The 27739-nt window shown below is 43.4% G+C and overlaps 1 protein-coding gene across 1 annotated transcript in view; it reads right to left on the minus strand.

Annotated features, from left to right (window-relative positions):
- PRKCQ (protein kinase C theta) overlaps nt 1–27421 on the minus strand; it is a 47739-nt gene extending 20318 nt beyond the window's left edge. The window contains exons 1-13 of the mRNA XM_084279254.1: nt 27311–27421; nt 27063–27217; nt 25787–25912; nt 19603–19802; nt 17720–17780; nt 16194–16356; nt 15693–15724; nt 15506–15591; nt 14342–14471; nt 13543–13652; nt 11085–11208; nt 8916–9094; nt 6106–6279 (exon numbers count right to left, since the gene is read on the minus strand). Of these exons, the coding sequence (XP_084135380.1) occupies nt 6106–6279; nt 8916–9094; nt 11085–11208; nt 13543–13652; nt 14342–14471; nt 15506–15591; nt 15693–15724; nt 16194–16356; nt 17720–17780; nt 19603–19802; nt 25787–25904 (1377 nt within the window). The 5' untranslated portion in view covers nt 25905–25912; nt 27063–27217; nt 27311–27421. The remainder of the gene's footprint in view (nt 1–6105; nt 6280–8915; nt 9095–11084; nt 11209–13542; nt 13653–14341; nt 14472–15505; nt 15592–15692; nt 15725–16193; nt 16357–17719; nt 17781–19602; nt 19803–25786; nt 25913–27062; nt 27218–27310) is intronic.
- Between the last annotated feature and the right edge of the window lie 318 nt (nt 27422–27739).

A 27739-nucleotide genomic window follows, 5' to 3' on the forward strand; every position in this document is an offset into this window, starting at 1 on the left:
AAATTGATCTTTTGAAGGTACATCCTACAACAGGCTCTTAAAATTCCCAAACCAGCTGGAAGCCCTCCAGAGCACTTTTCTGCAGAGATTTTCAGATTTTGTTTTCTTTGCATTTGAAAGCACTTGCATACGTACAAATACACAATTTAACACCATTTACTGTAGAGCAAAAATCCTTCCTCCTAGGGCTTCCAGGAGGATGAGTATCAGAATAATTAATGCCGTAGGACTGTGTGGTTTTACCCTTATTTACAGCAGTTACTCAAGCAAATGGCTCCACATGGAGATGGCTCCTTAATGCATATTAAGTGACCTAACCCCACTGCCCACTCAATGAGGTTGTCCCTTGCCTAGAGAAAGGCTTAACACTGCAACTCCTGAAGCTGACTCTTGCTTCACATTTTCATGCAGCTGAGCCCAGCACAGTCTGGGCACTAATTCGTGCTTTGGATCTATTTTAGTTCATTGGATATATGGGAGTCCAAGGCCTCTCAGCCCTTCACCACATCACAGAATCATAGGGGTTGGAAGGGACCTCCAGAGATCATTGGGTCCAACACCCCTGCCAAAGCAGGGTCCCCAGGACAGGTCGCACAGGTCGGCGTCCAGATGGGCCTTGAATATCTCCAGAGAAGGAGATTCCACTCCCCCCCAGGCAGCCTGTCCCAGGGCTCTGTCACCCTCACTGTAAAGAAGTTCTTCCACATGTTGGTGTGGAACTTCCTGTGCTCCAACTCGCAGCCATTGCCCCTTGTCCAGTCTCACAGACCATTGAAAAGAGGCTGCCCATTTCCCCCTGTGTCCCACACTTGAGATATTTATAAACATTAATAAGATCCCCACTTAACCTTTTCTCAAGGCTGAACACCTCCTGAGTGTTGCAGTCTCACCACAGCATCACATCCAGTGGGAAAGCAATAATGCAGGCACCCCTCATCGTGACTTGCTCCCACGAGGAATGGCTAATGCGAGGGTCTCTGCTTACTAGTAGTGGCACAGGAGGTATTAACATTGCTATTTGCACCATTTTGGGGCTAGGAAAACCAGTTGGTTAAAAGCAAGCTCAGGTTTAACTGTGTTCTCCAGTGTAAAAGCTGATTTTTTCCCCTCTTGTGTAATATCAGCCTATCTTCTGGAGATGGCAGCATTTCTTAAAGACATCATATAATTCAGTCTGGTCCTTGATCTCATGATTTATTTTTTGTTCTAATCTTTGCTGTGTCAGCATTTTTGACTACTCATTTGGCACGCTTAACTTTGTGTGCCCATCTACTCGGTACAAAGCATATGAATATATTCATACACACATATAAAAATATACATGTATACATAAAGGTGCAGACATGGCTGGCAATAGCTCCTTTCACTTGAGTTCTGTGATTCCAGCCCTTTCTCACAGCTCACAGCAGGCAGAATACATCATTCACAGTGGCAAAATGAGTTACTACCAGCCCTATAGTGCAAGAGAAAGTGGCTTTCCCTGTCAGTGTTGGGTGGGATTTGGGAAAGTGACTCACTTTCTCAATGATGGATAAAAACTTCTATGAAAATGTGGAGATTAAAAAAAAAAAAAAAAAATCAGACCAAAACCTAAAATTAGGGTCAAAGCAGTCAAATTTAGGAAATATAAATGTTGTATCAACATACAGGGGGAAAAAAGGGTAATGTTTTTGCTTCAAGAAGCCAGCTTTTTCAGTACAAAGAACTGAGCATTATATATATTATATTATATTATATTATATTATATTATATTATATTATATTATATTATATTATATTATATTATATTATATTATATTATATTATATTATATTATATTATATTATGTTATATGATACATTGCAGACTTTTAGAAATCCCAGGCAAAGCTGTATATACTTTGTCCCAATTCTCCTCAGAGCTGGACAACAGGAAGGCAATTAGAATATGTGTATTTAATGTGTTGCTCATCTATCACTTAAAAAACTCCATGACTATTTTCCTTGCCAGTACACTCCACCTGTTCCCACCACATGGGCTGACACCACCTAGAAGTGTCTTGTAAAGACTTCATATTTTTGATGCTGTAATTACAGCTGCTCACACCTCCTCTGGCAGAACCTTGTTGAAATCCCAAAGCTCTGCTGAGACGCTGCTATTTCTTCTGAACCACATTGAAATTTGGGCCAGAACTGAAGGAGACCTTGCCAGTTTTCCAGACTGCTGGTTGCAAGAGGAGAAATCCTCAAAGCCTTCCTAAACTTCCCAACTCTTCCACAGCTTTCCCACCAGCTGGGTCTACTAGCCTTGAATTAGATTTTTCCAAGCTGATGTATTACCCCAAAAATACTTCTAGGGTGGAGCCCTAAAAACCTTCAAGATCATGTCTTCCAAGTGGCTGAAGGTGAAGGTCAGAGCGTGGGATGGTTTGTTCAAGAGAAAAATGACTGTGTTGACCTGTGCTCTCTCCTTTAGCTTTCCTTCCTTGTCTTAGCCTTCCTTATGATGTTGGCTAGAAAGATGTCTGATATGACCTCACAAGACACCTCATTTTGTGACCAGCACACAGTGTTTTGTTTAGTCCACTCAAAACTTTGCTGTGCCTTCAATGGTTCACTGATGCTGGAAGTCAAGGCTTGCATCCTCCCTGCAAAATGACATCTCCTGCAACGCATCAGCATCCTGCAGCCATGCTATGCTCAGAGAGGGTCCTGCATAGCCTGGAGAGGTCATGTGGGCCCAATTCAAGGCTGTTTAGAGGGTCTGTGGCACAGACAGGCAATGGAGGTGAACACTGAATGCATGTGAAGCACCCATGTGCCAGCCCACACGCTGATTCAGGTCAAGTAATTCAGCCCTGTTCCCCTAATGGCAAGACAAAGATAGAAGAAAATTGAAATTACCCTTGGAAAATTTTACAGGGATTGCAGTTTTCTCCAAGGAGATATTTTAATGAGAAATATCCTGAAAATACTTGTGGAAAACACTTCAGAGTCTAAGAATTTTTAAATTAGGATCACACTCCTCATTATTTACAATCCTTTTCTCCTTCCTGCCAATGTAAGAGTTTTTAAAGTAAGTATTAAGGACAGAGGATGTGAAAATAGCTCACAAACAGGACTCTTAGAAGATAAAAAACCATTAGTAAAGTAGAAAATAAATGTTTCTGTAACATTTGCTTTTAAATTGCAATAAATGTTATTTCTCTTTTGGGTTGAGATGGTCTACTGTGTTGCTATTTTGTGCTACAACCCAAAATGCCTCAAGACTTAATTTGCATTTAGGTAAAGGGTGTGAATAAAAACATGGTCAACGAAGTAAAGAAACAGAAACCACACTGACTTTCAAAAAGTCACTGTTTTATCACAGAAGATCAGTGAAATTCAAAAAGAAAAGAAAAATAAGACATAAGCAGTGGAATGCTAGTTGCTGTTTTGGTGTTACTAATGTGGGGATTTCACTGAATTATAAACATGGTTTTCCTCCTCTTTAATGTAACAGTTTTCCTTTAATTCTAATAAAACAGAGTAACTCTCTGAGGTTGTTGCTAAAATTCACACCAAATAATTATGTCAGCTGAATATCTGGATACAAAGATTACTGCAGTAAAATAAACCAGTTCAAAACCAGATTGGGAAACCCCCCCATGCATTTGAATTTATTCTCATGTAGCAAAACATGACAAGCATTCTGAGTTTTGAAAGCACTGATCGTTCAGCCTCTCCAAGAACAAAAAGGAGGAGTATGAGGTGCCCAGTGCCTGCAAAAACCTGTCTGAAGCGCTGTCAAGCTTTATATATTTCAAGCATTCACTGATTACCTGGGTTGAGGCCAGGAAGAAACTCATCCCAGAGTTCAGAGAACTGTCAACAGATTATATGACTTTTTTTTCCCCGCCTCTGGAGACATGGGGACTACTGAGGTTCTCGTTTCAGGGTAGGAATATACATGTTTTTCCTGTCCTTTAGAGAGATGGTACCTGAAGCAGCTCAGAAACACTGCAAGCCAAAGCACTAGAGATTTAGAAAGGCATTTGTTGACACACACATTTCTGTTTGAAGCTACTCATCTATCCAGCGATGCATTAAATAAATAAATAATCAATGTTAAAATTGAAAATTCAAATTTTCAATATAAAAGTCCAGAGGTTCTGCACAGCGGTGCCCTGGCTTCTACACACTTGCTCTACAAAGATATTACAACTGAACCATGCTGTCCTTTGAGCTGTGAAAGGCTGCCCACGGCTTGTCACAGCTCTCCTGCTCTGAATGGTTTTCCCTCATTGAGTGATTGCTGCTTGGCGTGCAAAGGTCAGAGGAGAAAAACATAAGCTGGAAATCAATCAGGGCCCAGGGCAGCCACATTCCAGCTCCTGTATCTGAGCACTTGAGGGCAGAGATCAAATAACTTTAAAGTGGCAATGTTGACTTGGGGTGGGATGGATGGAGACGCTTTCTGTATGTCAACAGGACAATGCTTTGATGCTGCCTTTAAGGCAATGTAGGACACTTGGGGTTTTGAGCCTGGCATCCTTGTTTTTTTTCATGGCTTTTCCATCCTGCAGGTTTTCCTTGCATCAGTCACAGTTGGAAGCATAGTCCCACCCTAAATGGTCAGTAAACCCCATCTGGTTCCTGGCACGACTCCATTTAGTCATCTTTTTATTGTGATCTCATGAGGGAAATGTCACTTACATGCATGCACTGCCTGAAACCACAGCTGCAGGCTGACACTGCTGTCTCCACCCCAAACCTGACCTCCAGCTTCCAGATCAGGGTTGGACTAGGGCTGGACCACAGACAAGATGGTTCTGCTGCTGCACGCAAGTCAGCCACTGGCACCAGTCGACATCCCCTTGGGCACCTGGAGTTACAGGCAGCTATCCCTGGAGTTTAAACTCCCTTGTAGAGCTGTGACTGTGGTGAATATTTCATCTTTTTAATTAAGCCTTGGATTTTTTGGGGGGTCATTTATATTTTCCTCTGAATTCTAGCCTCCAAAAAAGGAATTAATTCCTTTTTCTCCAGGCAAGGGTCCATTCCCAGGCCATGCTGTCCTGGCTAAGAGGCCTGAAGGGGTTAAACATGAATCTCTGGGGTTAGTGTCACATCACCTACAGCCATTCCTAGACATTCCCTATTATAAATTTAATCTGTCTTTAAACAGGTGCTGCATCCCCCAGGGTGACTGGGATATACTGCAGAGGTTATATTTGTTTCTCCTGACCCTGCAGAAGCAGCAAGCCTCTTGATGAGCAGGTCCTAACCTCCCACCGAGCAGTTTTTGTATCATTAAATCCTTGGACTGAGTGGGGACTGGGAGCATCCTAACAAATACCTGAACAAACAGCCTTGATAGAGTGATGTTCCTCTGAATTTGAGCTTTGGGATAGCAAACATGTCAGGAGGGGATTGGGTAGCATGGATAGACAAGACAACCTCTCAAAGTTCCTTCCATCTTTTTCTATGCCTTGTGTGTGCTTCAGTCAGGTGGTTTGCTGCCAGGTAGGGCCATGAAGATATATACTTTACTTAAATATCATTTCAATTTTGGTTTGGAGTCTTAAGCACGATTTTAGGTGAAGGTACTACTGTGCCACCCCTCTGAACTGCAGCCTTCACCACCAGTGGTCCTTCATGTCTTAGGAAGGGTCTGATGCACCTTAACAGTAACTAGGAAAAGAGTTTTCTTGAAGTGAGTGTTCATTCCTCATAACCAGAGTTTCTTGAGTTACCTCTGATCCAGGCTAGTCGCTACAGCATAAAGGTACCGCTTCATGGTCCAAGAGGTTCAGATAACACCAGTGTAGGCACATCTGCACCCTGGATGTGGCTTTTGCACACCCTCAGCACGGGCTACCTGATGTAGATATGGGTCTCTGTATAGTCATCTCAATCAGTGTTGGATGGTGTAATCCTCAAATGCACCCCAGCGGTTAATGCAGGGAAGGCAGATGGAATTCCTGGAGACACTTCCCAAGTGGTTAATCTGAATATCCCTTCCCTTAGCACAGCTTCATGTCCAAGCTATTCCCTAACATCTAGCAGACTTAAGCACTTCACCAAATATCTGTACCTCATCAAGACACCCTCCACTTGTGGAGGAAGGTGACAGATCCTTGTCTTACCTTGGTCTGGAACGTACAGAAGACGTGAGTCAGGAATGGGTGCTCCCAAGCTAAGGAGAGGACTCTCTTCTCAACCATGGTACATTCAACATCATCATCCATCAGCACCACATCCTTCTTCAGGGCTTTCACAGCGAAATACTGGTCTGTGCTCTTCAGCTCTGCGAGGAACACCTAGGGTGGAAACAACTGCTCAAAAAGGGCAATGTTCTTCTCTCAGACCTGGCACAGCAGCCATGCAAGGATGGGAGCTGAGTTTTGGGGGATTCACTAGGCTAGACCTTAAAAACCACTGACTTTCAGGCACAGTTCTGCCATTATAACTCTGTAGACTTTGAGTTTGTTCCACACATGCAGAATAGTTTTATGAAGCTGAACCATGGGGAAGGATGAGAAGGTTTTGGTGATTACAAGAGCAGGGGCTACATGCCCTTATGGACAGACCATGTCAGAGTGCCAAGCACTTCTGATAACAGAAACCATCTTTATGCAAATGCTCATGAGATACATTTCCTGTTTTCTGACCTTAAATAACAAAACATAGAATGTTGCTTTGTCAACATGTGAAATGCAAATGCCCATGCACCAGATCCTCAGCAGGTGTAAACTGATGTCTACCAGCACTTAGCCTGATCTATAACAGATATGACTTTCTCCCCTTCCATCTGGTCAGCAGAAGGCCTGAGCAGACAGGTTGGGTCCCCTGTGCTTCTGCAGGACTTCTTTGAGAAGACCAAATCACATCCCAGAGGACTTAGGACCTCTATCTATTTTTATGGGTAGGAAAACTGAGACACAGACATGCAGAGAAGGTTTTCTAGAGATCAATCGGGTTGGAGATTAAAAGTTACTTCTCAGAAGGAGTGGTTGGGCATTAGGGAGGTGGTGGAGTCACCATCCCTCGGGGTGTTTAAGTAAAGGTACTTAGGGACACGGTTTAGTAAGTAATATAGGTAGTAGGGGGATGGTTGGACTAGAGGATCTAGGAGGTCTTTTCCAACCTTTATGGTTCTATGATTTCTATGATCATAAAGCAAAGAAGTCTCCACTGGAAGGCAGCACCAGTCCTGATCTTTACACCAACAGCTTGTCAATACTGTTTCCCACAGACTGAACAAACATGCAAGATTCATCTAAGAGGTTCTGAAGTTCTCTACCTGACACTGTTTACTGGGTAGGCTCAGACACGTTTTAGCCCTGACAAAGGTTCTACTTACCCTTTTGGCTACTCTTGCATTTCACTTTGTAGCACTAGACAGAGAGTAGACTGTAGAGCTTCCCTCTGTCTCTGCAGTGAATGACTAGAAATGCTAACAGTGCTGATGCTGCAGGCACCCTTTTTACCCCTGGTTTTGTGCACAGCACTGCTCTTGTTGGGAATCTGGGGAATGCAGTATATTTGTGCCTTGGGCTGCAACATCCAAGGTGAAAGTAGGCAAGGCCAGACCTCATGCAAAGGGGGTTTCCTCATGGGTCTGACCCTTAACATCCTTGGTCCATGCAGAGCTGGAGGGACCCCTCAGGCATGGAGATCAGCATGCACTATCTTGGGGAAGCCAAGCAATTAAGAGCACTAGGAGCAACATCTACAGAGAAAACTTGTGGGTGACTTTTGTTGCAGAAGGGCATGAAATAGCCTGTCCTCTCCACACCCACATGGTGCACTGCAGAGAGATACAGACATTTGCAAGCTTGGAGAGTTAACTCAGGGGCTGAAGCAAGATACAGAATCTGATTCCATGGAGGTATTCAAGGCTTGAGTAATCAAGCCCCTGAGCAACCTCATCTGATCAGACCTGCTTTGAGCAGCAGGTTGGATTAGATGACCTCTAAAAGTCCCTTCCTTCCAATGTAAATATTTCTATGACATCTGTGCTCTTGAGTCCCCGTTAGCCTGGGCTGTGGAGTTTGGGGTATTTTGGCTTGGCTCTAACTCAGATGCCTTGGCTCTACTTCCCAGGCAAAGTGTAGACATGCTAAGTGTTTTCAAGTACAGAAAGCCAAGGCAGAAAACTTTTCACCAGTTTAAGAACTGACTGCAGCAATTCCCCCAGCTCAGTCAGCAGACAAAAAGTAGCCCTTCTTTAAAACACAGTTTCCACCTTGGAAATGTTTGGGATCTGATACTCATTCTCCTTATTGGCTGTGAAAAATACAATGGTGAGTTCTTCTGAAATTGATTCACGCAGCTCTGCGTTGGCACTGAATAACACAACTCCCCTTCCAGGGGACATCTGTGAGAAGGAAGAAAAATCCACAATTCATGGAGATTAATGAATCCACAGAAAACAGGTGGTTCTTGTTTCAGAAGCACAAATTCTTGGCTGTTGCAAAATTTACTTCATGCTCCAGCACAGATTGGAGCTGAGAAAGAGCAGTTAGCGTTCCCAGCTGGGGACCTGCTGCCCTGGAGAGGAGAGGTGATCCACACTCAGCTTTTCAGCTAATGCTTCCGCCTCCCTCTAAGCTTGCAGGAGTAGCTGGATGAAGTGGAACAGCACAGAGATCTTTCCCACCTGCTTTCTGTGGACGCACAGGCCATGGCAACCTGTGTGGATGGGGAAGTTGCAGCTTTACTTGGCTGCTTTCCTCTTCCATTACTGATACTCATGAGGCAGCAACTCACAGGGCAGAGGGAAGGGCAAGGAGAATCTCATCTTAATCAAGGAGAAGACCAGATTCAAGACTCAGCCATGCTGGAGCAAGGTTTCTTTGAAGGCTTAGAGATGCCTTCAAACCACATGCTATTTAGTGTCATAATAAGGAATATGCAAATCTGTGTAGTGGTGTCTCAGTCCCCTGATGCTTACCTTGCCAAAACTGCCTTTCCCCAGCATCTTGTGCAGGACAAAATCTTCAATTGTTAGTTTTAGCTGCACTTGGTGCTCTTGCTGCTCCTGGGGCTGTTCTCTTCCTAAGTCTGTCTCTATTAGAGACTCCCCCTTCATTGTGCCCTCCACTGGAGTCTCCCAGGAGATACCCTGTGGCTCTGCAACACAGATCAAAGCATTCAAATAAACCCCTGGAAATGAGCAGAAAATCCCCAGTACACTTATCGGTATTATCCTTAGATTTTTAAAAGAGTATTTCAAATAAATGGAAATGTGATGACCAAATCTACTAAGTATATTGACTCTGGTCCCACATCACTTTCCCTCTGGATGACATTTTACTCCAGTGAAATTCCACCTTCTTCAGAGGCATTACTCCTACTTTACAAACTCCTTCATCTGCCTTTATGTTTTATGGCAGAAAACCAGGACCAAACACTTCACTTCTGGCCACCTGTGTTTCTTGCTGCCTGCCATAATGATGCAGCCCCATTTTTTTTCAAGACCTTTTCAAGACTTTTGGCAAAGCTAGCATGTAAAACAGATGGGATAGCATTTTCATATTGGCTCCCTACTCTGAATGTGAACCTCTGATCAAGTACTCCAGCTGTCCCGGAGTGGAACTCCTCAAGAGTTTCTTCAGTGCTTCACGTACTTGGATGTACGTGAACTTCTATGAGATCCTGTCCCTTACTGGATTTATCCCATGCACTCAAGTGCACATTTGCTTTACTGTCCTAAACTGCTGAACAGTAAGAACACTACTCAGCAGATAAATAGACCCACATGTAAACCAGATGTGAAACCATTTGAGGCTTTACTGATTCATATCAGCATAGTCAGTTCTACTTGTAGAAATGAAAGTAAATAAGCACAGGTGGGGACATCATTTATTTCCCCTTGGGGGCCAAAGGAAACTTAAACACCTTAGCTCAGATGGTACCAATACCCACCTCTCAGATTCAATAGCCTGGTGCTGCAGTTTCAAACCCAGAGCACTGGTATAATGTGGTTCTGACAGGCTTTAGCAAGTACCTTCTGACATTTTGTCCTAGGTTCAGATGTTATCTCCACACAGGGAAGTACTAACTTCCACTGAGAAAGTAGATGATGGTCAGGCCTGGGCTCTCAGCTTGACCGTTGGTTATGGTTGGAGCTGAGGACCCACTGTCCCAGTCCTTGCTAGGTTTAAGTATTGATTCACTTGTACTCTTCTTTTTCCCTCTCCTTTCTGGTAGATGCAGTTTAAAGCTTGCAAGAGGCAGAAAAACATTGTGTCAGTGCCATTATAGTTCTGCTGTTGGTACAGTACAGTTCTTGGAAGGACACCATGAACATGGAGGGGTCTTGAAATGACCTTTTATTGTGGGCCACCTGAGCCTAAGGAAAGATAGTGCCATTTTTTCTCCTAATATTCAGAGTTCTTTGACCCAAGCACAAAGCAGACAAGCAAGAGACCTCCCCAAGAGACTGTAGTTTTAATTTCAGGCCCCAGAGCCCCCAGTAGCTTTGTCCAAGTTCTGTTAATCAACTGTGTTCCTCAATTTCTCCTTCACCCTCCTAAACGTCTGCTCCTGTAGCACAGAGGGCTGTGACACTTAGATCAGCTCCTGAGTGAAATGGGGATGTGTAAATGATTTTCAAAGGTACTGGATGCCAACCCTTACTCAAAAATCTGATATCAGAAAAAGAATTAGCCCTGGTGATCAGAATGATTCCCAGTCTCCCATTTAGAGCTTGGTTTCTCTTTAAAGTTCCCAGATATTACAGTCTGTGAGTCCCAGGAGAGGAATAAACACATTATTCCCACTGTAGGTACCAGGAGTGCTAAAGCACTGGGTCAGAAAGAAAGTTTAGGGGCTAGCTGAATGTGTGATGGTTGGTGTCTCATGTTACCAACATGTTGGGATAACATGGAAGAGTTGTAGGTTTGTAGAGAAGGAATGAACCAGGTTGGGATCTAGGGTATCTACCATGCCCAGGTGATGGGGCTGGGAAAAGTTGTTGATATCCTGGGATGAGAAAGGATGGAAAGATGCATGGAAGTTTCACTGGGCAATAAATTCCCCACTCTTCTCATGTCCACCTAACCACGTACAAACAAAAACTTATCAAATCCTACTGTTCTGTACCAATAGGTGAAACTACCTTTTTTTCCTGTTGTAGATGTTGGCAATGCCTGAAGTGGTGTTACCTCCTTCACAGGAACTGGGAAGCCAATTTCAAGAGGTCCATCTCTGGAAATCTGTTCAGTGTCACGCTGACAACGAGCCTGGATTTAAAAAAAAACAGCAAATTACTTTTTGAGCCAAATGTTGTGAGATTAAAGACACTGCTGGCTCTTGAGTGTGACTGCTACACAAGCCAAGATCTAGAAGAACCCTTTGCTTCTGAGAAGAGCATCTCTGTACCTAATGCTTAGGAGTCTGGTAACCTAGAGGAACTCATAGCCTTCTGTAAGGTGTGTGTGGGTGTTAACAGGTGTTTATATTGCCAGTATAGAGGTCCCCTATTTTGCACAGGGGTCTGAGTCCCTGGCTATCCACACAAAGGTTGTTTTAATTAACAAGTTCTTCCTCAATAGTCCACTTTGAAGACAAATCTGGAAAAATACTAGAGGCTGGAACATGTGGCAGCCTCACCCCTGTACAGTGTCTGGATGTCACTCTTGAAGAACTCTTTATACCAGGACACTGTGTCAAGGTGGTGAGACTCCCATGAATCACAACAACCCCATGTAATACCTTGAAAAAGACGGGCTGGAAGTCTGCCTGGCAGAAAAGGACTTGGGGGTGTTGGGCAACAGCTGTCTGAGCATGAGCCATCAGTGTGCCCAGGCAGCCAAGAAGGCCAACAGCATCCTGGCTTGTATCAGGAATAGTGTGACCAACAGGACCAGGGCAGGGATCATCCCCCTGCACTGGGCACTGGTGAGGCAGCACATCGAGTGCTGTGTTCAGGTTTGGACTCCACCCACAAGAAGGACATTGAGGTGCTGGAGTGAGTGTAGATAAGAGCAACAAAGCTGGTGGAGGGTCTGGAACACAAGTCTTATGAGGAGTGGCTGAAGGAACTGGGGTTGTTTAGGCTGGAGGAAAGGAGGCTGAGGGGAGACCTGACAGCTCTCTACAACTACCTGAAAGGAGGCTGTGGCAAGGTGAGTGTCTTTCTCACAAGTAACAAGCAATAGGACAAGAGGAAATGGCCTCAAATTCCACTGGAGGAGGTTTAGATTGGATACTAGGAAAAATTTCTTCACTCAAAGGGTTGCAAATCATCAGAACTGGCTGCCCTGGCAAGTGGTTGAGTCACCATCCCTGCAGGTATTTAAAAGATGCATAGATGTGGTGCTTAGGGAGATGGTGTAGTAGTGGCAGTGCTGGGTTAACAATTGGACTTGATGATGTTAAAGGGCTTTTCCAACTTAAACAATTCTATGATTCTGTGAAACAAAGGCATGAAAGATAAATCCTCTGAGGCCTACTAAACACTAAGACACCAGCTATGCCTGAAGAAGTCCCCAAAGACTGGAGATTAGGAGAGTATTTTAGGGAAAGCATCAAGTATTTTCCGTCTTCACCTCTCTATGGTGACTCAAATTACACAGTGCAAGGAGCTGTACAGAGACAGTAGGTGGGAAATAGAGAAGTAAGAGCAGAAAAAACCCTGCTCTATGGAGGTTTCACAGCACTGTGTATCACACAAAGGTGAGAAATATGCAGCATTAATCCTGGTGGATAGCCCCTCAGGAAAACACCTGCTCTGTGGATTAAGATGTTGCCATGAGATACTCGAGCAACCTAAATATGGAGAGCTGGGTACTTGCCACTTTCTAAAATTACTCAAGAGCCGAGAGGTGTCCTAGAAATCATGATTTTGAACTACTACTTCTAAAATCTTTTATGGTTTTGGGCTTGTGACTAGCCATCTTCCCTTACTTTTAATTAAATTTTCTGTGTTTATTCACTGATCTTATGACAGCAGTATCTAGATCCTCTACCCAGGGCCCATGTCTCTTTGTGAGAGTTCCTGCTCTGGGGAGTTTCATTCCAAATAGACCAGAGAGTCCCAGGAGAAACCACTAAGTGGGAACCATGGAGCACAGTAGTGGGTAGTAAAAGGATGAAACCAAGTTCCTCTCACTCTGTCTTGGACCCTGTAACACCACCTTTGTCACAAACATAATGTAACTACAACTGTACTGAATCAGGGCAAGAGTCCATTCAGATCCTGTCCTGTGTGTCATGGTGATCAAGTAGTTACCAGGTAAAGAGTGGTAACGCTCAGTGTGGGAATGCAAAGTCATCTAAGAACATCCTCCCTGTCTCCAGAGATGTGCATCTCAGAGATTTACTGATCCAAAGGCAGTGCTTTTCTATCAACACTGGAGATTGTCACTTCAAGCCATGAAAACTTTTGGCCTCCAGATATTGCTGTCACGAGTTCAAGTGCTTATTCCATGAATGACCCACTTCCCACTCTTTGCTCTGAACTTGTTACCCACAGTGCTTCTCCTCCACTCAATGCCCTTATTTCTTGCACTGAAACAAACATTGAATAATTGATCCTCCTTTCTCCAGGTCACTCACAGCTTAAAAGTATTTACCTGCTGGGTGCTCTCTATCATTGCCAGCGCTTCAGCCATTAGTTTCTGGTTAACTCCACAAAGGTTTGCTACTTTTGTCTGGCACTTGTGATGGACATTCATGCCACATGCTGAAAGAAAGAACAAGAGGTGTCAGGGCAACAGAGGATAGCTAGGAAGCAAAAGCTTTGGCATTTTGTTGAGCAGGAATGTGTGCCGCTGTTGGCAGAGATCAGCAATGTGAACAGCTCAAAGCCTGGTCACCATTTATGTCTCTATGGCACTCAGGTTGGGTTTTTTTTGTTGTTTCTATATGGAGACAGGTTTTTTTTATATCTTCTTCTGTGCAAAAGGTTGTATTTCTACATCTATCAGCCTTTACAGCTACAGGCTACCAAAACTCCCCAGTCGGTCAGCTCACAGATAACACAGAACAGGATCTCCCCATTGCTATAGGATTATGAAGATGGTGAAATGTCTTGGGTCTGTCTGATGGTGGAAATACAGAATGAAAGTCAATACTAAGAGTGATTTTGGAAGATCAAAGGTGAGCACCGAGATGTTCTTTGTCTCTCTGGGAAGTGACTCTTCAGCCTCGTGGACCTCATATATTTCTATATGCTGACAGTGGTCCTCCTCCATGAAGAATTATTCTCCTTGAGGAACGGCCCCCTTGAGCACTCCTCCAACACCCCAGATGACACCTCATACAGATCTCAGAGAAGGTGATAAATGAGATTTACTTCTTTAGGTTGCAACTCTCTTAAGACAATATCCGGCTCCCAATGCTCAGCTTGCGTCACACACACCAGGAACTCACCATCACACTTCAATCCTTGCCGTGCAAGGCCCCAGAGGAGCGTGCCACAGTGCTCACAGAAAGTTGGACTCTTGTAGTTGTAGACTTTGAAGCGGTGAGGCATGTCAATCTTGAACCGCTCTTTATGGAACTGCAAGAGAAAATCCATGTTGGCAATTCACGCCTCTCCACCCCAGCTCTACATGGGAAACCAACAGCATTGTACCACAGAAGATGGGATGCCTACTGCCCTTTTCTTCCTTGGGTAATCCATCAAGAAAAACTAAGTATCATTCAGATCTATAGAACCACATACTGATCTGTGCAATTCAGTGGGAACTGGGCAGTTTAATCCCTGGGCTTGATTTATGTGACCAGATAGCTGCTTGCAGCTCAGCTATGCACCCAGACTTCCTTAATGCTCAGTGGAAAGACAGGGATACTTGTAAAAATTATTAATCCCATCCTGAGATAGATGTCAACATTTGCTGTCATGAATCACTCCTTGGAAGCACTTATTTTTCTTCATTTAGTATACAGGGAGTAAAAGGTGATGACTAAGTCTGAAACATCTGCCCTGCAAATGTCAGAAGACAGGTGAGACAAATCTTATCTCTAAACACTGCAAAAGGAGAACAGGAGGCAGGATGGGACTGGAAGCAAACATAAGCTGTGAGACACGACTAAGACAAAGAGAATAGTCCTACCAGGAGTTAAAGTTCCTGACAAAAAAAGATTTATTATAAAATTATATGAGAAAACCAAAATAAATAATAGTGAAGATGCTAGATCTTCTGTTTGGAAATCTCAGATAACACAGAGTGGGATGTTAAAGTCCTGCTCTGAAAATTCAGTGTGATGTCCTGCCTAACATCGGATAGTGAAGGATCTCCTCAAGTAAATCTCCACACTGTGTCCATTACTTCCCTCTGAGCTATACTTCACACATTAGAAAAATGTCACCCCTGATTCAGGAACTGCTTATTCAGTTGGGTGCATTTGAATAAATCACAGGTAGGAGGTAATGAAACTACTGGGAACATGAAAAACAAAGGGCACAGATCAGATCACATGGCCTTTAGTTCAGCAGCACCTTTTGCTTTGTCAGAAGTTGGCTCACAGTGATGTAAGAGAGACCTGAACGACACCCAAGTTCTTTAAAAGCAGCCACATAATAATACACACCATTGTTTCTCTGCTATTGATTGCTGATCCTGTACACTTGGCTATGACTTTATCAATGCACTTCTTATGAATGGCAGCGTTACATTCTGAAAGAACAAGTGTCGTGGTGTTAGTAACAAAAAATGCCTTAGGAAAAGATGAAGTAAAAATTATAGTAACCATAATCCCCCCGAAAAAAGGTTCTTACGTCTGCACTGATAGCCTTGCTTGTTCAGACCCCTGTAATACACAGAGAAATGGTTAATGAGGAATTTTCTGAAAGCCTCCACAGAAGAAAGGAGAGGAACATTTATGGAAGAAACAGAATGAAACAGCTTTGCATTTTATCAGTCTTTATAGACCTTCTCTATTCAAAACATCTTCACTCAGTCTAACTGTGGAGTGATGCTCACTGCTTTTCATATACCCACCCTCTGAATTTCACAATATATAAATATCAAATGTGGCTGATTTTGGCCAAAGACAAAAACATTTATAAAAAATGAACTAAAAAAAAATAAAGGAACTTTCAAGTTGAAAGAAAAACTGTGAACTTCATCCTTGAAGTGATACAATAGCTCTATATATAAGATGCCAAGGGTCTGGTCCTGCTGTCAGTATAGGCAGCGGGACCACAGATATTCCCTGGAGAAGCAAAGTTGGTCCCTAGGCTTAAAAAGGGAAAATGCATAGATCTGTTTTCATTTACCATACAAACTCATGACAGACAGAGCAGAAGGTGGGTTGAGGAAAGAAGGTGGCCGTGAACTCATGACACTTGACATTATGGATTTTGGCCTGTTTGATGGCTCCCCTGCGCTGGTGTAAGGAGAAAAAACCTTCAGTCTCACAGTCAGCCAGGTCCTTTGCATCTGAGGGGAAAGAAAACAACAGATTTATTAGGGTACCCTGTCCTAATCAGGAACCTTGAAAAAAAAATACAGCTGCCAAAATACTAAGCAACTGAAGCTGATGATTTGCTTATGGGAATGAATATTTTTAAGAAATACCATTTTCTGAAACCCACACAAGGCTTGTTTGGGAGGTTTTTATCTATCATTTCTACTGGGACAGTAAAATGACTTTAAACTTGGGACTCTGAGCTCCCTTGAATATTCATAATGCAGCTTTTAAAATGTAGACTAGAAATCCCCAAGAAGAGATAATTTGCAGTTAAGCATAACCTTCTAACTTTGTATAGTGCTGAAGAACCATGTCCTAAAAAAGACGAAATCACATAAAAAAATAACAATTATCTATATGTGCACACAAACACATGTGCATAAATATATATATACAAAAATATGAAACTGGCTCCCAGTGTGCCCTGATGCCAATCTTGCTATTTGTAATATAGACACAACTTTAATATCTATGCTTTGGCCTCTCTGGTATAACATACAAGGAGGCAACAGTAGCCTATTCTATATTAAAGGTAGAAATGGACAAAGAAAATATCAGCATGAACATGCTGTTAGTTGCTTTCAGTACTCTGTTTCTATAAATGGAAGGTCCTTCTAGATACCTACACCTTACAGCTTCACAACACATCCGAGGGTGTGAGCTTTTTGGCATCAAACTCAGAAAGATAAGACTGAGCATATGGAGTGAAACAGATTTTCCTCAACAAAGCAGAACGCGGGTCACACAGACATCAAACTCTGCAGGTGGGATTTGGTTCCCAGTGAAGAGACATGTCCTTGGAGGTCTAGCTGGATCAGGCAATGGAGCCTAGTGAGTAATCCAGCTCACTTTTCAGCAGAACCTGGCATCTGATCAGATAAAACACTCCCTAAGTTCCTTTCCTGATGTGCCGAGATCGCTCTTGATCATAAAAGCCCTACCAACAATCCACTTGGGTGTCATCAACTGTAAATTGTATCCCAACTTTCACATCTGCACTATGACACACACCACAGCATGTTACATGTATACATCCAAATAGAACTATTTTGGAGGGAGCTGGCTCCTTATGCACCTCTTCTGTCTTGCCTAGTGTAACGATAAAACCTACTGTTGGCCAAAAATCTGCCTTTCAAATCACAGAAAAAAACTGTCACTCTTCCTCCCCACCGTACAATAAAAATTGCTTTTCTGGGGTGTTCATCTCAAATCATTGTGATAGTTCACATGAATAAACCAGTAATAACACAGGCGCTGCTTTCAGTCAAGACAGCAGATATGTCCCACATAACCAGAAATCACATCTATCAATTAACGAACAAAACCACTTGCCACTTATTTCCAGGAAGTATCTTGCATTCATCAGCATTCGCCCTTGAGGTTTCAGTTCTAGCTGGTTGAGATAAGTAAAAAACAAGAAAAGAAAAAAAAAAAAGAAAGAGACCAGTGTAATTAAACAGTCATTCAAAAAAGCAATAATTGTTTCAGATGACTCAAGCTGTCTCCTTTTCCCAGTGGGAACTGATGAACACCAGTGAACGTTCATTTTTGGGTGGCTCATACTTTTGTGGGTCAACAAGGCAGGGTAGGAACAACTATTGAGAGAAGAGGCTAGATCACTTCTTAGCACTTGGAGTGGCATGATAGAAGAGATTAATGTGGCTAAAGTATGGGAGCTGTAGGCAGGTTTCTAGACACCAGCTCAGGATCAGCAGTATCTACAGGAAAACCTGTTGTTCTCAGTGGGTCCAGCAAGGGGGAAGTGGGAGCACCTCAAAAAAATGAGCCAACTTCAGACAGGTACTTAAAAGATTTTGAAAGCTTCTAGACACTTGGTCCTGCAAGCGTGACTTGCATTACAGTCACTGTGAGAGATGCTATAAGCTCACTCAGGCATTTTTGGAGCCTTTCCATTGGACTTGGAAATTCCCACCTATCTGAGCTTCTGTCCATAGATGCCTTTGCAAATCTGGATCCACTAGCCTAGGCATAAGTAGACTTACATTCAAGGATTTCTATAGCCTGAGAACTACAGCAGTACCTGCCTCACCCACCTCCAGCAGATCCTGAGCAAGGTTACATCCCTACCTTCCTGGTGAAACAGTGCCTTTGCACAGAAAAGTGAGAGAAATACTATTATCATGACCCTTGAAGGATGAGATCTCTGGAATCACTCTCCCAGATTGCTAATTGTATCAGGGAGTGAATGGAAAGAGGATTTCAGGAGCTGCTACCAGGTTGGGACACAACAGGACAAGAGTCTCCCAACTGCACTCGACTACCCTTGCTGCAAGCAAGCATCAGCCCAGACTGTGTGTCCTCTCTCCTCTTCACCAGGCTACTGCCTCCCATGGCTTTGAAGCCTGGGCTTGGAGTCACGCTGAGCAGAGCCTTTCGATTTTCAATTCCATCTCTAAGTATCTCAACTCCTTCCAAGTTATGTGTTAAATGTGCAGTTCTCTACCAAACCTTGCTCTTAGGTCTGCTAAACAACCAAAGCTTTTTTGACTTTTCCACTCTCTTCTTAAGTCATGCAACTCAGCCTGAGGACTGTCATGGGAAATAAACCAGCAAACAAATTCCAGGAAATCAGTGTCTCTACAAATGTTTTTCCACTTTATTGTTATTCATCACATGGCTACTGAATGCTGTATGTTGAAGAGTATCCTCAAGAATTATCTTGCTTGGGCTACCAAGGAACACAGCCCTACATTTAGCATCCTTATGAAGACTGTTACTTCAAATTTCCTCCACTATAACTCCAGTGATTTTAAAGGAGTTCCTCTGACATAACTCTGAAGCCAGGCAGTTATGAATCAGTTACTTGGCATTAGGTTAAATTTTTAAAGCTGTTTCCCCAGAGCACATAAAATAATTCATGTTTAGCCACTCATTTGTCCCCAGTCGGTTTCCTAAGCAGATATTAATACATGGGCACAGCTCACCTGAACCAGAATCCTTGCTAACAGAGGTCATCTGTTTCAATATAACAGCAGCAGGTAGCATGAATGTGCCATGCTCCTTTTTTTTTTTAATATGCATGGAAGTCTTTCCTTCAAATCATACCAAAGTAGACTCAAAGCTTTATCCCTTGAATGGCAGCCAGTTCCTCCTGCCCTGCTGGCTACAGTCACAGCCTGGCATGGACACAGGGCATTCCTCTACCCCACAGCAGCTCCCCATCACGTCCTTCAAGAGGAAGATAGGATGCTCACCCATATCTCTGTTTTCCCATTGCTCTTTTTGCATCTCTCTGCCAGCACCTTGAGCTCCACCGTGGTCTCTGAAACCATTTCAGCACTTTTATCCTTGACGACGATGTGCATCACCCTGCCGTTGTTGATGTGGGCATCAAAAGTGCTGTTCCAGGGTGGGTACATGGTGGGTTTCTTCTGCACGTACACTTGGCCATTTTCTGTCAACAAGAAGTGGTTTTGAATTGACTCAACTTGCACACTCTACTTTCCCCAAGACAGATCTGTGTTATTTACCCACTTTAATGTCTGTCATGTTAGAGTGTCTTACAAGGTTGCTGTGTGAAGTGTAACCTAGGATGGGATTCATCTCCCTTTAGGTGTCTACAATGTGTATGCTCATATCTGAGCTATCTGAACATTGGGTCCATTCAGATAGCTCACATATGGGCACACACATTGTATAATACCCAATAATACAACACACTATAAATTGATGGAGTTATAGTGTGTTCATTCAATCAAATGCAGATATTTACCTTAGAAAAGATAATTTCCACCCTTGACTATCAGACCTATTGAGTAGTCCTTGAATGTAGACTCTGACACCGTAGACACCCACTTCTAATCAGGTGAATTCCACCACAGATAACCAGCCTCATGTATCATCTTTCCCATGGCAATGCAAAAAGAGAACTGGTTTACTTTAATCCCCCCAAAGCTGGATGCCCTTTGTGATCAAGGTTCAGCTGGAGGGCACGTCCAGTCAATGTACTACATCTCAGCCAGCTCAGGGATGTCAATACATGAACTGTCTTACAGACCTGCAACTACATCCACACTGGTGCACAGTTTTTAATCTAGAAAACCCTTCCTCATGCATTAATTCCTCTTCTTACAGCAGACATGTCTTAAAATGAAGAGTATTTCGGTGGCTTAGCACTAGCTTGCAGAGAATTATTTCCAGCCTCAGCCAGCTTTATTTATTTCATGCTGCCCATTTTACCTCATAAAGCCCTAAAAAAGGCTTGGACACTTATTCAAGATAAATTCTATTTCACAGTTACCCTCTGCTAATTTTCAACCCACCAAATGCCAAAGCTGGTGGAATAAGAGAATAAAAGGCAGTTGTGGGAGTGGCAGACCTGTGACTCCTGTCTCCCAAAGACCCTGCTCTTACTTCCTATAATTCCAGCTGGAAAAGCACATGCAGCCAATAGTCTGGAAAATGGCATGTGCTGGGTAAAATCTTTGCCTAGATGGGAGGATTAATTCCTCTGCTCAGCTTTCAGTCACACGCCATCAGGATTAATTAAAAAAGGTAAAGAAGCTCCAAAATTATTGGAGGCAGGAGAAAAGGGGAAGAAAAGGAAACAGTGACTCCTGATTGCATAATACTAATGTTTATTGGGGAAAGAACAGACATGGGGGCTGTGAGTTAGTTTATTACAAAAATCTCCCTTCACCACCCCAAACACTGGTTTCCTACTAAAGGAGAAATAACTGCTGGAGCCACTAGAGAGATCTAGGTTGAGAAAGCAGCTTCCTGAGGAGAGGCATAAATGATCCTGCAACAAGTATTCACTGAAATGTCACTCTACAACCTCATACCTGGCTCTAACAAAGTGGTTTAGCACTTGGTTTGTTCATATAAACTTGATTTATATGAACTTGGAGAAGAGAAGGCTATGGGGGGACCTCATTGCAGCCTTCCAGTACCTGAAGGGAACATACAAACAGGAGGGGAATCAACTTTTTAAAAGGGCAGACACTGGCAGGACAAGGGGGATGGATTAAAACTAAAGGAAGAAAGGTTTAGATTAGATATTAGGGGGAAGTTTTTTACAGAGAGAGTGGTGAGGGGCTGGAACAGGCTGCCCAGAGAGGTGATGGATGCCCCATCCCTGGGAGTGTTCAAGGCCAGGCTGGATGGGGCCCTGGTCAGCCTTGTGTAGCTCCAGGCCTGGAGGTTGGTGTCCCTGCCTGTGGCAGGGGGTTGGAGCTCTATGATCCTTGGGGTCCCTTCCAACCCATGCCATTCTATGATTCTATGATTTGAGCTGCCACCTCCTCTGAGCATCAGCACTGGTCTGCATAGCAAAACTGAGCGAAGATCATTCCTGTAATGGTAAAATCACTTCTTGTCCTGCCTGGCATGAAAAATGATTGTGCAGATAAGTCTTAGGTTCAAGTTCAGTTTCCCAAAGCTTAGAGCACCTGTAAGGTGAATCCAGCTCTATCAGATGACTTTTCACATGCATAGATATAGGCAAGCATATACTGATCTCACTGTCTGCAGGCTTAATTCATGATCATCAGGCTTGGAAACAGATGTTCAATGCACACTTTCAACAAAAAGAGTACAGTGAGGCTGCACCTCGAGGGCTGTGTCCAGCTCTGGGCTCCTCACCATAAGAAGGACATTGAGATCCTTGAATGAGTCCAGGGAAGGGCAACCAGGCTGGGGAAGGGGCTGGAGGGCAAATCTTAGGAGGAGTGGCTGAGGGAGCTGGGGGTGTTTAGCCTGGAGAAGAGGAGGCTGAGGGGGGACATTATCACCACCTACAACTACCTGACAGGAGGGTGCAGAGTGGTGGGCGATGGTCTCTTCAGCCAGGTGACAGGAGATGGGACAAGGGGAAATGGGCTCAAGCTGCACCAGGGCAGGGTCAGATTAGATGTCAGGAAGAAGTTCTTCCCTGAAAGAGTTGTTGGGCTGTGGAACAGGCTGCCCAGGGAGGGGGCTGAGTCCCCTTCCCTGGATGTGTTTAAAAAAAGGGTAGATGAGGTACTTAGGAATCTGGTTTAGCATAGGATGGGAATGATTGGACTTGATCATCTTAAACGTCTTTTCCAACCTTGTGATTCTGTGAAAAGCAAACAAAGTCAGACATAAAAACGAGCCACAAACTTCCCAGCATTATGGAGAAGTCTTAGTAAGGGTCATTATTTCTTTGCTACATCAGTGAAACTCCACCGATGTGGAACACAGCACTTGCAAAACAAGTGCTTTTGTTTGCACTGCACTCCAAAGCATAAGGCTTAAATAAGCAAACCCTGGAATGTGAACGAATGGGCCAATATACGGGATCAGACAGTCACCCCCCCCCCCCCCTCCTGCTGCATCCCTGCTGACGTCTGTGGAATTCTGCCAGGGATTAATCTAACTCTGGGTTCCTGAAAAATAAAATAGCATCTGTCTTTCCCAGGCAGCAGCTTTCACTGTAGTCAGGGGCACTTTTACTGGAGGCTTGCTGAGTTCAAACACGGAGCAGGATCTTTCACGAAGCAAATGTCACCAAGACAGGTGGTGCCATGGCACCGGGCCGGGTGCCTTGTGAAGGCAGAAGTCATTTTGAAAGGGCAGGGGGTGGGTTTTTTGTGCCTCAGAGGCACCTGTGACCTCTGAAATGGTTTGTCTTCAGCAACAAATTGCTGTAACACTTTCAACTAGGTGAATGTGGTTTTTGGTTTTGTTTTAGAAGGTTATATTAAAGAATACCAGGGACCCCTTTACAAAATCAGCAAGGGGAGAAAACAAAACACGTTGCCTGAGATCTTTCCTGTGCTACTGAAATTCTTTGGGGTGGCCTTGTAGTTACAACCCTGTGTCCACAGATGATGTGCATTACTCCTAGACCACTGAGGACCTCTGTCCCAATCACAGCTCGCTGACAAGCAATAACCTTTGGCATGAACTGAAAGCCAGGGTAAAACTCCCTTTTTTGGGAACCAAACACATTTATCACCTAGCACTGCCCTGTTTGGGAAAAAACATACACATAAAAAAACCCCTTACACTTTCCAAGTGCTAAACACTGTATATATCTGATCCATAATAAGACACTGTAAAAGTCAGAGGAGAGTCGTCTACCAAAACAGTTCCAGCACAGACCTGGCAGGGATCTGAGATCTATCCTGGATTCAGCTCTGGGGTTAGGCACGTCCTGCCCTGCATTCTGCACTCACCACTATGTAGGGATCATGTCAGGCAGGGAGTCAGGATAGTTTGCATCTCTTACCAGCTTTGCAGGGGACTCACTCTTGCTCCTTGACCATGCCACTTCAACCAAAATTTCCATATCAGGATATATATATATATATTTATTTTAAATCCCATTACCACTGAGTAGCAAGTGTTTTATGAAACCAGGGAGACAGAGAGCAGCTATGATCAAAGGAATCACAAAGCAGGGAAGCAGCTATTTCACATACACTCAGCTAAAGTTTGTCCTGAGATCTTCATTGTCTTTTGCCTCCTCTAAACCTGCCTGATCATGACAGCTCCTCGGGATGGTCATGTTGAGGACATATCTGGCATGAAGAGTTAAGCTCATCTCACTAAATATTAGACATATCCTTCTAGGTGGGGCATCTAAACTGCCTTCTGAGTCAGTGGAGCGCACTGGGCTTTTCATCAGATCCATTATGTATGTCTTCCTCAGGATGAGATGGATCCCACCATGGTTTCTTCTTGTCTTAGTCACCTTAAGATAAGGTTAGCCATCTACAGATCTCCACCAGCAAAGACCAACACCTTCCAAGGGTGATTAAACCTACCCTATGAAAGGACACTGAGATAAATCAGTCTTGGGAGTTTCCTGCTGCTATCACTGACGTGATGAGGAGTCGTTCTGGCTGCCCCACCATGCTCTGAGCAACAGCTAAATGAGTGCAATTCCAACCCAGCAAACATAAATCTTCTAAATATTTGTGTGTTTTGTTGGTAGAGGTGGTATTATTATTATTATTATTATTATTATTATTATTATTATTATTATTATTATTATTATTATTATTATTATTATTATTATTATTGACTCTCGGGAGCACAAAAACCATATCCCTTAGTACAGTTTTGTTTGCTTGATGCAGGAAAACGCTTGCAGCTCTGTGTTAAACAAATAAATATAGGTCTGTGCTGACCAACTTGATTTTATTCACTTTTGATTTTGTTCTGGCAAAAGACATCAATTTGAGTTATGGCTTTTAAAGGTCTCATTAAAGCAAACAGCCCAGCCCTGCACAGATCTGAAACAGGACATATTTTCCATAAAAAAATCTTAGGGGTATCTTGTCATGCCATATTTTCTTTTCACTTGAATTTACCAGTGACCATGTCTTCCAGAATCATTTAAAGTATCATTTAAGCCAAGCTAAAGTTCAACATGATAAATGCTGACTCTTAATCAAACTAACAAACAAAACCAAATGTCCCAGTGAAATACTGAATTATTTTAAAATTCTAAAATTTCCTTTTTTACAGTACTTCAACATCCTCTGAAGATTAGACACATGGGGAGTCTCAAGCTATAAAAAGGGATTTCTGAGTTGATTTAATTTTTTTAAGAGTCACCTCAGCTAAGTTAGGAATTTCTCAAAGATATAAGACAAATAACAGCCAACATGAGGAGCTCTCTGACAGTGAAGGTCTTGATCTTCATAAATCTTACAAAGAAGAATAGAAAAACTTCTGGTTCTCTCCCTGGGAGTATTTTCATACACAAGCTACATAAGAAATGTTTTCCCAATGAGGACTTATCAGTGTTGTTCTATCAGGAAAAGAGTAGAAAAGTCCATATCACAGAATTTTAGGGGTTGGAAGGGACCTCAAGAAGAAGTCATCAAGTCCAACCCCCAAATATATCCAGACACAGGAAGCAGCTTAGCAGGAGGTTTCACTCCCAAACATTTTACATAGTACAGCAATAATGCCAAGAAATTAATTCTCTCTCTGCAACAACTGGGGCTGTTGGAGAGTTTTGGGCTTTTTTTTTTTTTTAAATACTGGAAGTTGCTGGGTCTGTCACTCCTCAAAAAATGTGATAAACATGGACAGCCCTCCCAGGATATTTCTAGGGCACCCAGATTTCATTTGTCTGGTGTCCCACTGACAAGCCAACAGCTGCTCATAGAAAAGTGAAACCGAATACAGCTCAGCTCATCTGCTCTGTCACATGCTGGGACCTGTAATTTGGTTGATAATAACCTCATATAGAAGACACAGACTTGTTAGGCATCACCTTAAAATCACATTGCCTTGCAGACCATGCTAAACCCAAACTGGCACTGTGCTGGGACACAAAAGGACTATCATACATATATATATATTTACCAACGCGCTTCCTACACACCAGAAATGACTTAGTAAAGCACTCACATGTGTCTTATAAAAACTCCCATGCATATACACCTCCCCACTTACCTGACTCCACGGCTTCTTTCACCATCACAGCACAGTAAGGGTTAATCACCTCCCCCTGGGATGGCAGGTAAGGGCCACTGTCGTAGTTGGATAAACCAATACGCAGAAAGGGAGACATGACAAGTCCTGTGTCAAAGAAAAGACAGGCAGTGTCTGGGAAGAGTCTAAAAATTCCCTTGGTTTTAAGCAGCCTCTTATCTCTGTCGGACAGGGGTACACTGGCCGTTAGTTGTCCATCCAGCTGGAGACTCTGCGACTTCCTCCACTGTCTAACAAGAAGATGGACTGCTTGAGTGCCACTTGATGTGCATAAGGCAGGGTAACTTAGCTCTCAGCTTAACCACCTAGATGAACTCATCGCAGGGCTAAACTCATGGCTGGGAAGACCCACGGCAGCAGGTTTGAGCACTAGTGACTCGATACCAGCTGTCAGGAGCAAGAACAACAAGAGGCAGAACCCAAATCGGGACTTCCTTGGCTGGGATAACCTCTGCTGTAATTTGTGTTGAGTCATGTGTCCAAGAACCTGAATGCTATGAGAATAGAAAGGGTTTCGGGAATACAAGGCTGTTGGGAGCCTGCAAGCTGAACATGAAACTGTGAAATAGCTGTGTGCTATTTATGTACAGCATGGGCATTCGACTGCCTGGGGGCTGACCCATATTCAAAAGTAAAAGCTATAAAGAGAAAATTCAGCTCATATGAACCACACGTTGTAGAGAGTGGAGCACAAAAAAACCCCAAATTTAAAAAATTCAAGATAATTTTAGGCAGCTAAAAACAGAAACATAGAAAAGCAGATACCAGGAAATGGAACAAAGCTTTTGGGTTGGTCATCTCTGTAGGCTCTTTCAGAGCTTCTGGAGAGAACTAGTGAAGCCAGAAGTTATTAAATGCTGTAGCTGGTGCCCATCATTGTGCCATCTGGGCAAAAGGACTCCTATTTACTAGCCAACTTTTGTGTCAACTTGTGAGCTTGTCATTCCGGGCTCCCTCTCTAGTCAATGGGGAGCAGCAAGCACTTTGAACTCAGCTGCAGATGTTTATGTCCTGGACCAGCAAAGTTAAAAGACACGAGTCCTATCACCAGCTGATACCTGTCAAAAATATTGACAACAATATATTGTTCAACTACAACAGCCACAAGTTGAATGACTTATGGGGTGGGATGCAGCCCAAGTCTCTTCACGCATAAAATGCTCTATCCCAAGGGCAGCCCCTCCAGCTTCACACAGAAGAATGTCCAGATTAATTGCTGGGAATGGAATTTTCTTACCTATAAATGGTATTTTCCTGAAAGACAAGTTTAGTCTCTGGCAAGAAGAGCTTCTCTTTTCATCGCAGTTGTGGACAACATAGAAAGGATTTTCTCAGCTGAAAGAACGAGGATAACCGCTCTTCTGGTTGGGCTGACTTTAAAACTTGGACTCTCTGTTCAAGGGGACAGAAGGCAAGACCATCAAGGAAAGAGGACAACTTGAGAAACAAAGATGTAGTCCCCCACTTAAGTGTCTTCTCTCTTACCCAGCAGTATGGAGCGGTAAGTTTCCATCAGTCCCCTGTGCAAAAGTCTAGGGTGACCGGAAAAGTCAGAACAACTTTCTGTTAGCGCATGCCCTGGCCTCAGCGGGTTCCTGTTTCACTCATGCCTTGGCTATGGTGAGATCTTCTCCTTTGTCCTGTGTTATAAAATGAAGAAAAATGACTAGTTAGCACTGGGACTGAAGCGCCAAATCTTCTGGACCAAATATGCCCAGGCACTGAGACGACACTTTCTGACACTTCTGCAAACAGATGGCCCATGTAGCCAGCTGCAGCTATTGTCTGCAGAGATTTCAGCAGGGGAGGCTTCCCAGGAGGTTTCCCTAAATTTGTTACCCTACATAAGGCTAATCTATACAACAGATGGCACAAAACAACTCTCCTGGGGAGAGTTCACCTAGGGCTGGATGC

This window comes from Gallinula chloropus (assembly GCF_964237585.1).
Source record: "Gallinula chloropus genome assembly, chromosome: 1".
Lineage (NCBI taxonomy): Eukaryota > Metazoa > Chordata > Aves > Gruiformes > Rallidae > Gallinula > Gallinula chloropus.